Source organism: Paramisgurnus dabryanus, chromosome 21 (genome assembly GCF_030506205.2).
Source record: "Paramisgurnus dabryanus chromosome 21, PD_genome_1.1, whole genome shotgun sequence".
NCBI lineage: Eukaryota > Metazoa > Chordata > Actinopteri > Cypriniformes > Cobitidae > Paramisgurnus > Paramisgurnus dabryanus.
This window is the reverse complement of record NC_133357.1, coordinates 2,460,972-2,476,728: the sequence shown is the minus strand read 5'-3', so window position 1 is coordinate 2,476,728 and position 15,757 is coordinate 2,460,972. Positions and strand designations below refer to the sequence as shown.

Below are 15,757 nucleotides of genomic sequence, written 5' to 3'. Positions count from 1 at the left end.
TCCTGGCTGAAAGCAATTGTGTCCCGGCAATGTTGCCAATCACCAGCAGTTAGGGAAACTATCCAGAAAATATAGCAGTGCTGTCACCCCACAGGCCGTCAGACTTTTATTAAAATTAAGGTTAGGATTCTGGTCACTGAAAGATGTCTGGAAGAAAGTCAAACTGGAGTAGACTGCAGGGGCGTGGTCAAAATGGAGCAGAAACCCTGCTTCAATGACTTTGAACATGTTTCATATAGTTTTATTACCATGTCTTGGAATCAAACCCACAAAATTGCTGTTGGGTGCGCCATACTGTTCAAGTTGACTACCATGGTATAGCTTCATTGTATTATAATACTACCATAGTACTTGTAAAAGTTAGCTGCTCCTTACAAAAATGTTTTTGATGGGAATCAGATGGGAATACCACAGTACTTGGATGTTTACTATGGTACTGAATGATAACTGATTTTATAATGGGTGCACCTTCACATAAATTCTAATGGTGGGTCACTGCTAGTTTGGGTTGTGTTGGTGGGATGCTATCTGGTCCAGTAGATCACCATTAAATCCTGCTGGAACAGGACCCAAACCATACTACATAAAGAAATTCTGTAAAGGTTTTAATAGCAAACAGATGGCTTGTTAGTGGTATCTGTAAATCATTAAAATGTCTTTAGTTTATTTCAGCAATGTGTTTCAAGCCCAAAAATAATGTTAGATAACATGCCATTTACTTTATAAAATCTAACGTCTTTAAAATCTGTGGGCATTTTAAAAAACTGGATATGAAAATCGTTAAGCCACATCAAAAGATTAAACGTCCCCAAAGGTTTGCGATCCATATCTGACACCACATCTCATACATATTGGATGGCTTCTGTAATATTAAAAATTGATGTTTTCAATTTAAGTTTTCAAAGCGGAGGGCGGGAGTCAGTCAGTCTGTACCTGCCGATCACGCGCGCATCTTTCTCGGCAGCGCGCGCTCACTTCTCCAGGTGCGCGAGGGGGTCAGACTCCAACGGACCTGATGATGTTCGGGCGCTCCACGTTATAAGAAAATAAACATTTCTGCGACCACAGCTGGGTTATATTACACTAAAAACCAGTGAGAGACAGGTTTTGGAGCGATTTAAAGACTTGTATGAACTCCCGAGGAGCTGCAATGGCATCGATCGGGGAGTTTGATCCGTTGAACAGCACCGTACCTGCGACCAAAATAGAGATCACGGTATCCTGCAGGTAAGAGTGCTTTCTTGTAAAATGTGTGTGGTAAATTATATTCTTTAAATGGATTTAATCGCGTCTGTTTGTTTTGAATCGATATTTTGTCATCGGACAAATAGTTAAGTATTAAAATGTATTGCGTTACATTGTATATCGTTACGCATCTAACAGTAAGTGTGGATTAAGCGCGAGGAGCCAGTATAAAAAACTACATTTTAACTAAAAGGTCTGTTCGCCTGTGAGAAAAACATCACTTGCTCGAGGAAACTGGAGATTAATTTAAATATCACAGTACAAAAATTGAGTTTAAGATGTCTATTAAAGTACCATGGTAGCCTGGTTGGGTGTACTGTAGGAATCCCGTCGTTTCTGTGAGGCATCTATTTGCACCGATCACTTAAAGGCTGTGTGTCAAATTCTAGTTAGCTGCCTACTTGGGCTGCATTTTTGGCTATGGTGGGTGTGCCACTCTTGCTTGAGGGAAACTGTTATATAAATGCTTTTATGTAAGGGGTATAAATCATTACTATATTGACCTTTGTAGCTTAAAGTATTATCGTCTTATTTTGTACGTTTTTTTAGTATATTTTAGATAATAATGTATTTTAATGTTGTATTTAGTTATTTAAATTTTTGTGAAGTCATATGATAAGCAAACAAAGTTTAATTTAACAAATTGAGTTCAGTCTTTGACATGACACTACTCAGTCAATTTTAAAGATATCAATGATAGATTTTCACAGAATGTTCTTTAAATTATGTACTATGATTTTTTTCAGAAGTAAAGTTGAGTTTTGATGAGTAGTTTAAGGCTATATCCACACGAAGCCGGTGCATTCCCTATCCGATCATTTTTTTTCCTTGCTCTAAAAAAATAATCCGTAAACATGAAACCACTGAAACCGACTGAAAGCAGTGTAGTATATATGCCGGACCAGTATGGGGCGCTGTAATTCTGCCACAGATATACACTATACACGGAGAAGAAGACTTTGAGCATGCGCATAGCCAACGTATGGTGTTGTCCATTATCGCTTGTTGGTCACCACAATTGCATAGAAGCAATAGATTTTGCTGTAATAAAGCTAGTAGGCTTTAGTAGCTTCTGTAGCACGAACACAATCACGTAATCCGCCGTTATTGTTGTTGCTGTTACGTGTGACGCTTCCGACACGTGATGTGATGACGTTTTCGCTTCACAAAATATACGGATTGGCTGTACAGACGAAACCGCAAGGGTGTCGGTTTCAGATTTATCCACTTTAGGACCCGGTTTCAAAAAATAGCGCATTCAGTCTCCCAAAACGCCGGATCCGTGTGGATGATGCGCCAATACGATAACAAATTTATACGTATGCAGTGATACGCGTCTCCGTGTGGACAGCCCCTAAAGAACCTAGTAATACCTTATGATTTCAGATGAAATAAAAGCAAAAGTAATCAACAAAAAAAATCTATGTCCACTGCAATCGTCTTTCTCTTATTGAGAATTGTGGAAAACTAGGTCACTGAAGAAAAAATGTGAGTTCTGCTTGCTGTGACAAATCTTGAGACACAAAATGTTACAAGAAGTTTAATGAGTCAAAAGAGCCCACCCTAATGTCTCTACTATATTCTGATGCAGAGATATAGCTCTTGCAAAACTGTTGCTCGGGTATTGGCATTGGTTGCTAGGGAGTGAATTTGCATCCACCAATGATTATACTCCAAGCCATGAAAGAAATAATCCATGATGACTCAAATGATGATTTTAAATGTAAATTTGCAGTAGTTTTAAGCAAAAATTACCATTTTCCGATGTCAAGACCATTAGGTGGCGCTATGACGAAATGTGCATGAAATCTCATGTCATGACTATGATTACATCTAGCTAGTTTCATGACTTTACACTTTAGTTTAGTGAAGAAACAGTTGTTTGACCATAGGGCTTGCTTAGTCTAAGGCAGTGGTTCTCAAACTGGGGGCCGGGGCCGCGAGATGGTGCCAGGGGGCCCCAGTTTTATGACATTTTATAAAATACATTAATTTATCATGAATTCTGTCTAATTAAACCTAAAAAAATAAGGCTACTAACCAACAGCACTTCTTTGTATAATTTAATGTTTTGTCATTCTAAAAAATTTTATGTTTTAGAACAAATTTGTCAAAAATTTTCTTTTGGGGGGCCGCAAAGGACGCACCATACATAAGGGGGGCCGCATGCTGAAAAAGTTTGAGAACCACTGGTCTAAGGTTTTGTTCAATTATAAGGCCAACTAGTGGTGCAGGCATACCATCTGTTTTGTCTGGCCGCAGACTCTGCCCATACATCAGCATATCAAATCTGGTAAAAAAAATCTCCATAATAACCATTTAAGTTACCTTTTTGTGCAATTTACAGCCATTCTTATGGAATTTTTTATATGACGCTAATAAAGTTTTTTGTTCAGAAGCTATTGTATTGTTTTTCCTACAGTGGTTTCAAGTCGATAACGCTCGCCGAGATATTCACAGGTGTTTTTAAAGTGCTATTTCACTGCGCTGGTCTAAGCATAAGGTGAAACCTGGCATGTGTGGTTTCATTGGACTCCACAACGATTTAGAACTCCAAGGAAATAATAAGTCCCATGAAAATACGTCGATCGTAGCCAAAGTTATAGGCATGTGAAAATTTGTCTGACCACTAGGTGGTGCTGCAACAAACTGTGTATGCCTCCTCAGTTCCTGACTGCCATCAGAAGTACCAAGTGTCCTGTCAATAGGCATAAGTTTGGTGAAGATACACCTCAAATCTGTTTTTTAACCCTATATGTAAAATTGGTTTACGCGGTATATGACAACGAATTGATTACTGAAATTCTTTTGACAGCTTTTAGTCTTGAGTGTCTCTAGATGCTACATACCGAATTTCATGCCAATCCGATAAAGGCTCTAGGACGAGTTAGAAAAAAGCAGTCACATATTTTTATTTTATTGTATGCCCAAAATACATTTGGGTGAGTTCAGCTCCAACCTACACACTTTTATATTACTATCAAATATGGTGGCCATTCGTGCCAGTTCCGCCGGACATGTCCCGAACATGTTTTCGGTTCAAGTCGCGTTGCTCGACCGCATACGTCATTGAGGTTCTCACATTTCAGTTAAAATACATTAAAAAATTAAGATTTATTTCTTTTAAGACATACAATCATTGTTGTTTCATTCTCACCTTGAAATGTAACTGTTGCTTTTTTGAAATTGAACCCGAAATATTAAACCTTGATGACGGATGCGGTCGACCAACGCGACTTCCGGAGAACACACACCCGAAAACATATTCGGGATATGTCGGGCAGAACTGGCACGAATGGCCACCCTACTATCTAACCAACCATATTCCATAATTTGTTTGTTTGACTTTTGCTCAAATGAAAAGCAAGTATAACCTGTGTATAGAAAGGGCAACCGTTTTAAACACCTGGCTGACCTCTTCTCTTACTGTGTCCCTCTGCACTGCCCTCTCCTTGTTGGGCAGACACCACTGGCAACAAACAACAGCACAGACTCTTTCCTGAATAATGAATGTGTTGACTGCTGAAGCTGTCTGTGTGTTTGCATAAAGCCTTCACTTCAGACACGGCTTGCCCAGATATCCGAGGGAGGTCTCTTTATACAAGAGACACATCTGCGGCCGCCAGGCTTTGCCCGCTGGGCTTTCAGCAGCAATTTGGCTGTGGTTGAAGACGGGGCAAGAAAATGTAGCAAAGTAGTACCTCATGGTACATATTTCATATGTGCCCACCGGGAGTCTAACGCAACACATCAGAATTTATGAGAAATGAAATACAGCAACAGAATATGTGTAAGGTTTTTCGGTTATAGTTGTGCAGTGGGTTTCTGCTACACTAGATGTGTGTAGTTCCCTGTGTTAATTTACCAGGACCAGGTGCAAAGATGTAATTCATTATAGTTAGAAGAACTAAATTACCTAAATTAAATATTCTGTATGGTCAAACAGAGTAGCGTAAAAAGTAGTTAAAAACTCTGTTAAAACTTTAATCTGTGCCGGCCGCAATACAGGCATTCAAAGCAGATACCACTTTGATAGCAACTTAGTAAAAGGGTGTCTTTTCCTCAGTGCATTATGCCTGGCAAATTGTGGAAGCTGTTCGCAGGGGAAACCGATTCATCAAGGTTGTTTGTCACTGTCAACACAGATTGCACCAGATGTCGTGGTGTCACTTGATAAGAGAGAGGGTCTTGTGAGAAATCCGAATGGGAGAATGTGCGGAAGACCTGGAGATCCCAGGCGGGAGTCTGTTCTGGTTACCGGGAAAACTTGTAAATTCATCCTTCAGATTGCTTCCTGTTTTCAGAAGCAAACATTTTTCCTGCCTATTTATTAAATGTATGACTCAATCTTGAAAAAAACACTTTACTGTAATGTCAGTCTGAGAATTTGTCCTTTGTTTTAAAGATAAAGAACAGGCTGCTGCTGTATGTAGGTCTTCTGTGTTGTTTTGGTTTGAATTATGCATCAGATGATCTTCATAACCTGATTTTGGAGATTTGTCACGTTCCTTGGTAATTTTATTATACCATGTGGCTGATGTCGGACTAATGTCATGGGTGTAGATGAAATGATTCATCCATAATGATATTTGCATAAATACTAAGATGAAAGGAACATCAGGAATGCATGCACAATCCTCCACAATACGCTCTTAAAAATAAAAGTGCTTTGCGATGACACAGGCGAACGATTTTGACTGAATGCCTCCATGAAGAATCTTTAAAGGGTACAGAGAATGAAAAACCATTTTTACCTTGTCTTTGTTGAATAATGGTAGTCTACCCGCATTCACGAACATACAAAAAGTGCTAAACATGCTAAACATCTCAGTCTCATAGAAATTCCTTTTTTAGAAATGTCAGCCAGAAAACGACCCAATCTGAAAAACTGATTCTTATGACATCACAGGCATCTCACTGCCCCTCCACTTTAAAATAATTGGCTACATTTTCTGAGTGGCAGCAAAGTCAGCCAATCAGTAATGAGATTGCAAGTTAAGCCAGCAGGGGGAGCCAAAAAGGTGCAAAACCACTTGTTTAAAATCCCCCACCCTAATAGAGCTATCTGAGAGAGGTTTTTAGGAAGCTTCTAAGGCATTACAGACCCAAACAAAAATTTTTTTGTCTACATGACACATCACAGAACAAGGATAAATACCCCGTTCAATCATTCTATGTCACCTTTAAAGGGGACATATCATGAAAATCTGACTTTTTCCATGTTTAAGTGCTATAATTGGGTCCCCATTGCTTCTATCAACCTAGAAAATGTGAAAAGAACAGTAACTTAGTTTTGGTAAACCATTCTCTGGAACCATGTGAAAAATAAGTCATTGAAATTTGGCTCCCCTTGTGATGTCATAAGGGGATAATTTTATAATAATAACGCCCCTTAATGCTATAATAAATTAACTGTATGATATTTTGAGCCAAAACTTCACATACGTACTCTGAGGACATCAAATATTTATTTTACATTTGAAAAAAGTCTTGTGAAACATCCAAAGCACCTTTCTGTTTCACGATTATATGAAAGTATAAGAATTGGTTCCCAAAAATGTACCCAAAATTGTTCTTCTATGACATTGCTGTGCCGCGATATGTCCTTTCAAGCAGCTTCATTTTTAAAAGTCTATGTGTAATTCCTTAAAACATGCTAATGTTATTCTGATCAAGGTTATCCCCTTTAGCTTAACCACCGAAGCCACGCGTTATTATGTCAAGGGATCCCCCTCGATACGCTGCACATGAACACACTCCCCACGGAGATGCCAGAGCTTCAGGACCCGTTTATTCGGGTCGAAAACGTCACAGCTGGCGTCACACCAGATGTCAGGCAATACCTCCTGTTGCTCAGAGCTGCATCCTGCAGACTGGAGATGGAATCGATTCTCTGCTCAGCCGGATGGATTAATGTGCTCTCTGCTGTACTTTTCTAGCCTTTCTATTTATCCCACCGATACAATTCTTCCGCGAGAGAATATCTATGGGTCCATGTTGCTGGTCATCCATCATTGCCCGTCTTGAAGCTGCCTGGTTTTATTTAAATGCACCGTCAGAGTGTAATAACAGACTGATGGATGGCAAAACGAATGTTAAATGGTTTTGCAGTGGGAGCGATGAAGTTATGAATTATTGCTTTTTGTCAACAACAGCTGTGCTTCAAGTCAGGTGGATGGAGGGGAGGGGATTAAGTAAAAAGTTTGGGACATCAACCGAAAAGTTGTTTAGAAGGTAGAGACAAAGTTATTACACTTTGGTAAGTAGATAATAAAAAATGTTTTGAGGACAACCATTATTAGACCAGGCACAAACAAAGTAAAGAGGGTCAGTATAGCCACTAGAATGTGTGATACCTAAAGAGTGGTTCATACTAAAACAAAATCATGCAATATTTTGCTTTTGATATTATTCTGTATGTATTTTAGGTAACACTTCACAATAAGGTTGTATTTGTTAACATTAGTTAAAGCATTAGCTAACATGAACTAACAATAAACAATAATTCTATTCATCTTAGTTCATGTTAATTACAGCATTTACTAACACATTTTTTAAAGTCAGAAGCTAATGCACAATAAACTAACATGAACAATTGGATTGGTATTAAAGAGCACCAATTTTCAGATTCACAATTTTACATTTCCTATGGTGTGTAAGTGTGTATTAGTACATGTTAACGATATGCAAAAAGTACAAACCCCAAAGTAAACGATGACGCGAGTTATTGTCTCCAACGTAAATCTCCTTTCTCGGACTACAACAAACACAGGGATTGTAGGCAACAGTTTACTTCCTGGGATTGGTGATGTAGTAAAGACCAACATTATCATAAATCCTTTGGACTCACAGCCTGTAAGTTAACTCCTGTTAGCATTGCATACGAATCCTTCAAACATGGTAAGGAGCGTCAAATTTCCGGCTGACGTCAGAGGTATTCAGGCCAATCACAACATACAGATTAGCTGGCCAATCAGGGACACAGAGCTTTTCAAATCGATGAGTTTTGTACAAATTCAGTGCGTTTTAGCGAGACATGGAAATCTGGAGCTACAAAAATGTACGGTATGTGGAAAATAATGTGTTCTTTAATTGAGATCGACCGGTATATCTGTTTTCCGATATTTTCCTCGATATTTGAGCATTTTCCGATGATCGAATATCGGTTTTGTTATATCGGATTGACCGATAAACAAGAGAATTGAGAATTGCACGCTAAACGCATCTGAGGAGAGGAGCTCACAGCAGCAGCAGCAGCGTGCACAGCAAATATGACGGCGGAGTGACGTGACTTCATTAAAAGGACTTTGAGTACTTACTTTGCATATGAGGCATTTATAACACATCTTATTTGTGCATTAATACATGTTATGTTAAATAAGTTGATATATTAAAAGCAATGTATGCAGCTTGTCCAAGAGACGAACTCAGGGTCACGCTGATCCATAAAATCCGGTCCCAATAACAACGTAGCTTTGCATGAATAAAACAACCATGAATTAATGCTTTGTGGAATTAAAAACGCTACATTAAATTGTTTTTTCTTTTATTTATGCTTATCATTAGCATCGTAAAATCACGTTCATATTGCTGTTCACTTAAGTTACCGGGGTTGAAGGCTGAAGCACAGCCACCACATGTAGCTAACTTTTAACAAGATTTACTCAAATTACTGCTGAAAGTTATATTATCATTTCCCAGATAAACATTATTTTGCTAAAATATCTAAATCAATGTGTGTGGATATTAATTAATTATTTATTACCTCCGCAAGCGGTCACAGTTTGATACAGTTAATGCGTGAGTAAATGCATAGATAAACAGCACTGTCAACAGCCATTTCATAAGCTATAACAACAAAATATTAATTATTCTGACATCAAATAACATTACCAGTTAAGAAATTAAATGATATATAAGCCGTTTTGTTTGTTACTTCCCTGAATGTAGTATTCCAGTCAGTGATATTATTTGTAAAATCTCTTTGCTAACTATTGGTTGGATTGCTGAAGGCTACAGGTTGCTGGTCAAGACAAAGATATTATATCCCAAAAAGGCACTTAATCCACCTGTTTTACTCTATAAACTCTGTAGAATATGCAGCCAACTCCGCTATACTTTTCTCTCTCTCCCGCTCCGTTCGTTACCTGGCAACCTTAGCGCGAACTTTGGATCAGTCCATTTCTGATGAAATTATAGGGGTGTTTGGAATGGTCCATGTATTGGGAATATAGTTTCTACATTATTCATTAAATTAATATTATTCTTCAATCTTTCAGACCCCTCTATTTATTACTTTGTATGCAAAGAGGGAGTGATTGTGATGATTATTATTATTGTAAGGGTTTGTTCAGTTCAGTAGTGTTGAAGTAATTGTCAAAATCAGAAGTATAACAGTAAATAAAAATCGGTTCAGCATATCGGTTATCGGGCACATAAGCATACAAATATTTGTTATCGGTATTGGTTAAAAAAATGAGTATCGGTCGATCTCTATTTTTTAACCATAAACCAAGCAAACACATTGTATTATACACAAAATACCATTGTTTTTAGCAATAAAATAGGTGCACTTTAACTAACATTAACAAAAATTATATTAGATTATGCATTTACTAATGTAAACAAATCCAATCTTATTTAAGTGTTACCGTATTTTAATGTATTTTCTGTGATAACTAAAAAATAGATTTGCATTATTGCAATACCCAAAAACATACAAAAAAAGTTTACTTCATGAACACAAGGGAGTAGGATATTTAGTCATGGAAGTGATGTTAGTATTTAGTCATCATAAGAAAGAAATCTGGGTCACTTTTGATTTCCTGTTGGCTTTAAATGTTCATGACCTTCATTATTGATGTTTGGCTGAACTTGCTCATCAATGAGTCTGTTTGTTTAGATTAAAGCTGCTTCTGTTTCTCTTTACATGGACAGCCGGTATACTTCTGCTAGACATTTGTTGGTTTATTATTGCAGCAATTATTTTGTTCCTTCTGTGTTACTGAGCACTTCTATTTTTATCTTTCTCCAGGAATTTGCTGGATGTTGATACATTTTCAAGGTCTGCGCCAGGTAAGTCCTGATCTGTTGTTTTGTGGTTGTATGGTGTTTGCTGCCTGTTGAAAGGCTTGACAAGTCTACAGTTATCAATCCCTACATCAGAAATCATCTATATATGTGAAATGAAAAGCATGTATGAAACCTCAGTATGCATAAAGTAGTAGGCAGGAAATAGCCGGATGTACCGTTTCAGCTGAGATTTAAAATCACCCAGCTTTTTGGATTGAAACAACCCTGCATGGGTTTAATTACAACCCAGCAGGCTGGCTCGTCCCTTTTGAAAGTATCCCAGCATTTTTAAGAGTGCAAATCCAAAAAGTGAAAAATAATAAAGTACTAATTAAGTTAAATTTAATTATATCTACAGTTGTTTTACAACACCAGAGTAAGTAGATTATAATATTATTTTAGTGGTTGATATTATGTCATAGGGGGTCACATGAAAATTAAACATAGCAGATGTAGTGTGCATACTGCACCCACACAAACTGTATAGAAATATATAGTGCATACAGTTTTAACAGTCAATAAGAAGATACTTTACTAAATTGTATATGCTGTCTCAGTACTGGATTTTGGATGCATGAAATGGCTATGTTTGGTAAATCATTTCACTATTTGTCAGTATGTAGGGGAGAGCGGGGTAAGTTGTCACACGGGTAAGTTGTCACACTGTTAATAACTCCAACACTAGAGGCTCTATCTCAAAAATCAAATAGCCACTTTATGTGACTTCTTCTTCTATAGTCAACTTCCTGTTCACATGTGGTCAAGATCACTGTAATCTGAGGTTAGGACAATGTTCTTATTTTTCTGCTTAAAAAGTAAAAAAACATCACTTTACATTTTATGCAATACAACTTTGTTAGGTGTGAATGTTTAAAATGATTATTTTGCACAAAATAGAGGAGACCGTAAAGTGTCTTTTGATACTTTAGCTAAAGTGATATGATGAGCTAAACTTGAGATTTAGACAACATTAGCACACAAGTAAGTATGGGGCAAGTTGTCTCAATGACTTTGGGGCAAGTCGTCACATCTGACAACTTGCCCCTGTACAAACAAACACATCGAACATGCTCAGAAAACATGATATAGAAAAGAATAAGCCTCAATCTAGCAAAAAGCTGTTTCAAAAGAAAGGGAAGCAGAAATCTGGACCTATGAAAAACAAGGCAGCTAAAAGAAGAAAAATCATGCAAGAGTCATCATCAGATGATGAAGAGTGCTTCTGCCTCGTCTGTGTAGAGCCATTTTCAAAGAGTCGTCCAAAGGAGACCTGGGTAAAATGTGTAAAATGCAACAATTGGGCCCATGATGCTTGCACCTCAGGCCAGGCAATTTATGTGTGTCAGAATTGTGATTCTGGAGATGAGTCCTATTAGTCATACAGGGCATCTGTTTTGTTCAGAGGTTAAACATGTTAAGTTAAGCAAGTTATCTGCAGCGTTCCATTCAGTTATCTGGTTTTATGTGAAAGCCATAGAACATTTGAACCAAAGTTCAAAGTAAAGTGGTCTTGCCACTTAATTGAAATGTGCATTATTTGGATTGAAATAATTGTTTTTCCAGATTCTCCAGGCACGGATGTTTATATTTCCAGTTTGTTTTGAGTTTAAAAATTAAAATCAATATTCACAATTAAGTAGTTGTGTTCTTATTTTTAGATAATCTAGTGTGACAACTTACCCGCCCTAGTGTGACAACTTACCCTCCGATGGGGCAAATTGTCACAAGTGCACAGTCACTATTCAACAGTCTACAACTCTGTAATGAGATAAGATATAAAGATGTTATGAATACAACATATGTGCCCAAGACTTCCTTCTTTCATTTGGTATGAGATTTATACCATTTTGATGTATGGTGCTCAGTAAATGTTAGACAGTGTGAAAAGTGTGACAACATACCCCGCTCTCCCCTACTATTGTGAAAGTATGCAAACTTTCTGTCAAATATTCTACATTTTTCAAAGTATGCAGGATGCAATAGAACATACTGCACTCGGTAGTGTGTACTGCATCCCATAATGCAATGCCCTTGAGTTGGCTAACTCTGTAACATGAGGTCATGTGACTAGCATACTGTAAATTACATTGTTTTAGATACTACTTGTGCAAAATTCACAGTATGTATTGAGTAGTAAGCTAGGGTTTTATATTGAACATTGCCATTGCTCTGTGCAATAAAAATCATTATATTCAACATTCAAGGTTTTCCATTTACATATCATTCAGAGGTCTAAGATTCTCTTGATAGAATAATGAGCAGATCATAATTCTTAGAGAATTTTATTTGCTATTCTTAAGGGTAATAAAATGGTCTTCTTGCATGATAATATGAATATTTGCAGTTTTAATACTGCATTATTCAGATAGGTCAAACGCCGAGCAGAAGCACAAAACATTTTCTCTCCCCAACAGATGTCACACGCATAACTATGAATGTTTTTCAAATGAATTTGTTGTTGCCTTGAAAATGAGTCCAAGGTTTTGAATGAGATATTTAGTATGTGAAGTCATTGCATAGTGTCGTACTCTTTTCTTTCTCTCTCTTTAGTCTGAAAAGTAAAAAAGAAAAGTAAAAAAGAGTTGAAGAAAGACCTCTGATTTAAACTGGTCTATTTAAAGCTGCCTTAGTCAGAGAAACACAAATTATAAGAGTTATTAATCCTTTACCCTAAAGCTCACAGCAATCAAACGCTTGACTGACATCTGAGTTGCCATAATTTGCGCTGAGATTTATTCAAAATCAGTTCCTAGCAAAGGTCGTACCTGAATAGGTGTCTCTGCTCTTCCCGAAACGCTTTTTGTGCTCTGATGATTGCTCCATGTAATTTATGGGAAATCGCTAAACATTATCTGGCCCAGTTTAGTTACTGCAGATTTCTGAAGACTTGAGAATAATGAATTTGGTCAGTCTCATCTCGCCCCGTGCCAAAAGATTGTGCATGTGTATTGCTTGACTTCGAATAAAATTTGCATAAAAAAAAACTAGTAATACTAGGTTGTGGCTCATTCTGAATACATTTTTATCACTTAAATTGAGGCTTATTCTTATGAAAATATGTGGATGCTCATAACTTACTGCTGATTTAAATAATGCAATACTGAACTTGCTCACATTTTTTAAAAGATTTGTGGATAAATCTGTTAATATGTTTAATGCAAAAAATATCAATTACATTTTAGATTAAGAGCAAAGGATTATATAGAAATTTCAGAATCTTATTCTACCTACCCACATTTGCTTTAAAACATGTAATTAAAATGTCTATGTAGTTGTTTTCTAAAACACTTTATGTATTCTGAGAATAAGGTTTTTTTTACCTGTACTTTCTGTTCTGCACTTTTATGGATTGACATTTTCTGTTTTAAGATAATTGTTTGATATTTTCGACTTGTTATTTTTTGTGACCAAGTGATTTAAGCAGATAATGCTCGTCTTCATCAGTATTGCATTTAATAGGTACGTAGTGCTGCACATAAAAGTCTTAACCCACCATGGCATCATTAGATTTGTTGTTTTTTGCAAGTTTATGGTGACTATATATTATTATAGGTAATTTGTATGGAGTGGGCTATTGAAAACAAAATAAAAGTATAATCTTAAGTGTCAAGTATTTAGTGATTTCTTCTTACACTTGAGCAATAGCAGGAACATGCAGGCTCTCTTAAACCCAATTAAAATAAAATCCTAATTTCTAATTCTCCTTAAAAGTATTCAAAATGTGTTTACTGCCAAGAGAGGTCAACACTAAATACTGATTTTGGCAGAAGCCATGTTGAAAAAGTTTATTTTGTGTACATAATTTCCTGAATTTTCTGTTGGTTTCTTTATAAAGAGAGTGAAAAATAATAATGAAAAATGGGTGGCCTAAGACTTTTGCACAGTACTTCATATACATTTAAATTTATGTATTGGCAGACGCTTTTATCCAAAGTGACGTACAGTACAGTGCATTCAAGCTGAACATTTATATCAGTATGTGTACTGTGTACCCAAGGACTAAACCCAAGACTTTTATGGTGCTCATGCAGTGCTACCAGTTGAGTTAGATAAACATATACAATATATTAGCTTTGTCAAATTTTAAATGGGCACGGTGATCAATTTCTACAGAAATGAGTTCTTGGCACATAGCACAAAACTATTTGCTACGAATATAACTGTATCTCTAGTTCTTTTCTAGTTAGATTTCTGCACTGATCTTCAACCCTGAGGTGCAGGGTTGACACTAAAGTGTTTTGAATGACCCTCATCTGCAGTCTTTTCATTGAGATGGCTCTCTCGCAAATCTTTTTAAAAGCTTGCGGTCTGTAAAGAGAGAGAACATTTGAGAGCAAAGGTTCAATGTCCAAGTTTTAGTATTCCTCAAGAGCTTTCTGGAGCAGAATGAAATCTGCTCGAACTACCACCTCCAGAGCTGCAGTCCATTTGTAAGCCAGTGCTTTTCCTGTTTGGACTTCTCTTAAGTGATTGAAATTGATGAGCCAGATCTCGCACCTGCTGCTTCACACTTAAACTTAAATGGGCAACTGATACGCAATTGGTCACATACTTTAAAGTAGGTGCTAGGTGCTTCTCCAAACCATTTCTTAATTTAGATGGTTAAATGTAGCCGTCATTTAAGCATCTTTATTATCTTAAATTGCACGGCATGTTCTGCTCTTATGATAACTCGTAACTATTTTACAAGGTGGTTTTGAAGCATATGATTGTTAGAAAAAAGCAATAATAACGCCTTAACCTAACAATCACTGGCATGAAATCATATCATACTCAAAATGAGATATAAATTGCCTTGAGATTGTGTAAAGATGTTGCATTAATATATGTGTGTGTGAATTGAGTGATTTTGTTCTTTTTATAATTTTCTTTAATCTCTGCTTCTCTCTCTGACCATTAATTTTTCCTTTTACTCTTGACAGTGGTTGTGTTGTACGTTCAAGGAATTGGTACTAAAGAATGGAGAGAGGTGAGTATGTCTTTTACAATATATATATATATATATACAGTGATCTAATAGTGTTCTGTGTTGCCTTTGGTTTCTTTTGTTCTTTTGCCTTAAAATACTCTTGATATCAGTTATTATCACAGTCTGTTTGTGGCATCTTTAGGATCAAAGGTCAGACGTATTCAGCTGTTATATTGACGTGGTCCATTGTTGTACTTTTAGATCCACCATGAAATTCTGGGAATTGTCAGTTTATTATCAGGTTTCTGTATCTATCAGTCGATATTCTCTTCTCTGCTTTTGTGGATGTTTTCATTATTTTATGTACCGTGGCAATTGTCAATTGAGCATTCAGACGTGGCTGCAGCGGACTGAAGATGAGCCGCACGACTGACTTCAGATTTAAAACTTGATTAAGTATATTACGGTGCACTTTTAAAAATTAAGATCCTTAAAAGGTTGATGCAATAGAAGAAGCAGTTTTGGTTCATT

The 15,757-nt window shown here is 36.8% G+C and overlaps 1 protein-coding gene across 1 annotated transcript in view; it reads left to right on the top strand.

Annotated features, from left to right (window-relative positions):
• Window positions 1–905: 905 nt before the first annotated feature.
• cpne9 (copine family member IX) overlaps window positions 906–15,757 on the top strand; it is a 54,842-nt gene continuing 39,990 nt past the window's right edge. Inside the window, exons 1-3 of the mRNA XM_065285358.2 lie at window positions 906–1,227; window positions 10,280–10,320; window positions 15,240–15,286. Coding sequence (XP_065141430.1) covers window positions 1,130–1,227; window positions 10,280–10,320; window positions 15,240–15,286 — 186 coding nt within the window. The 5' untranslated portion in view covers window positions 906–1,129. The remainder of the gene's footprint in view (window positions 1,228–10,279; window positions 10,321–15,239; window positions 15,287–15,757) is intronic.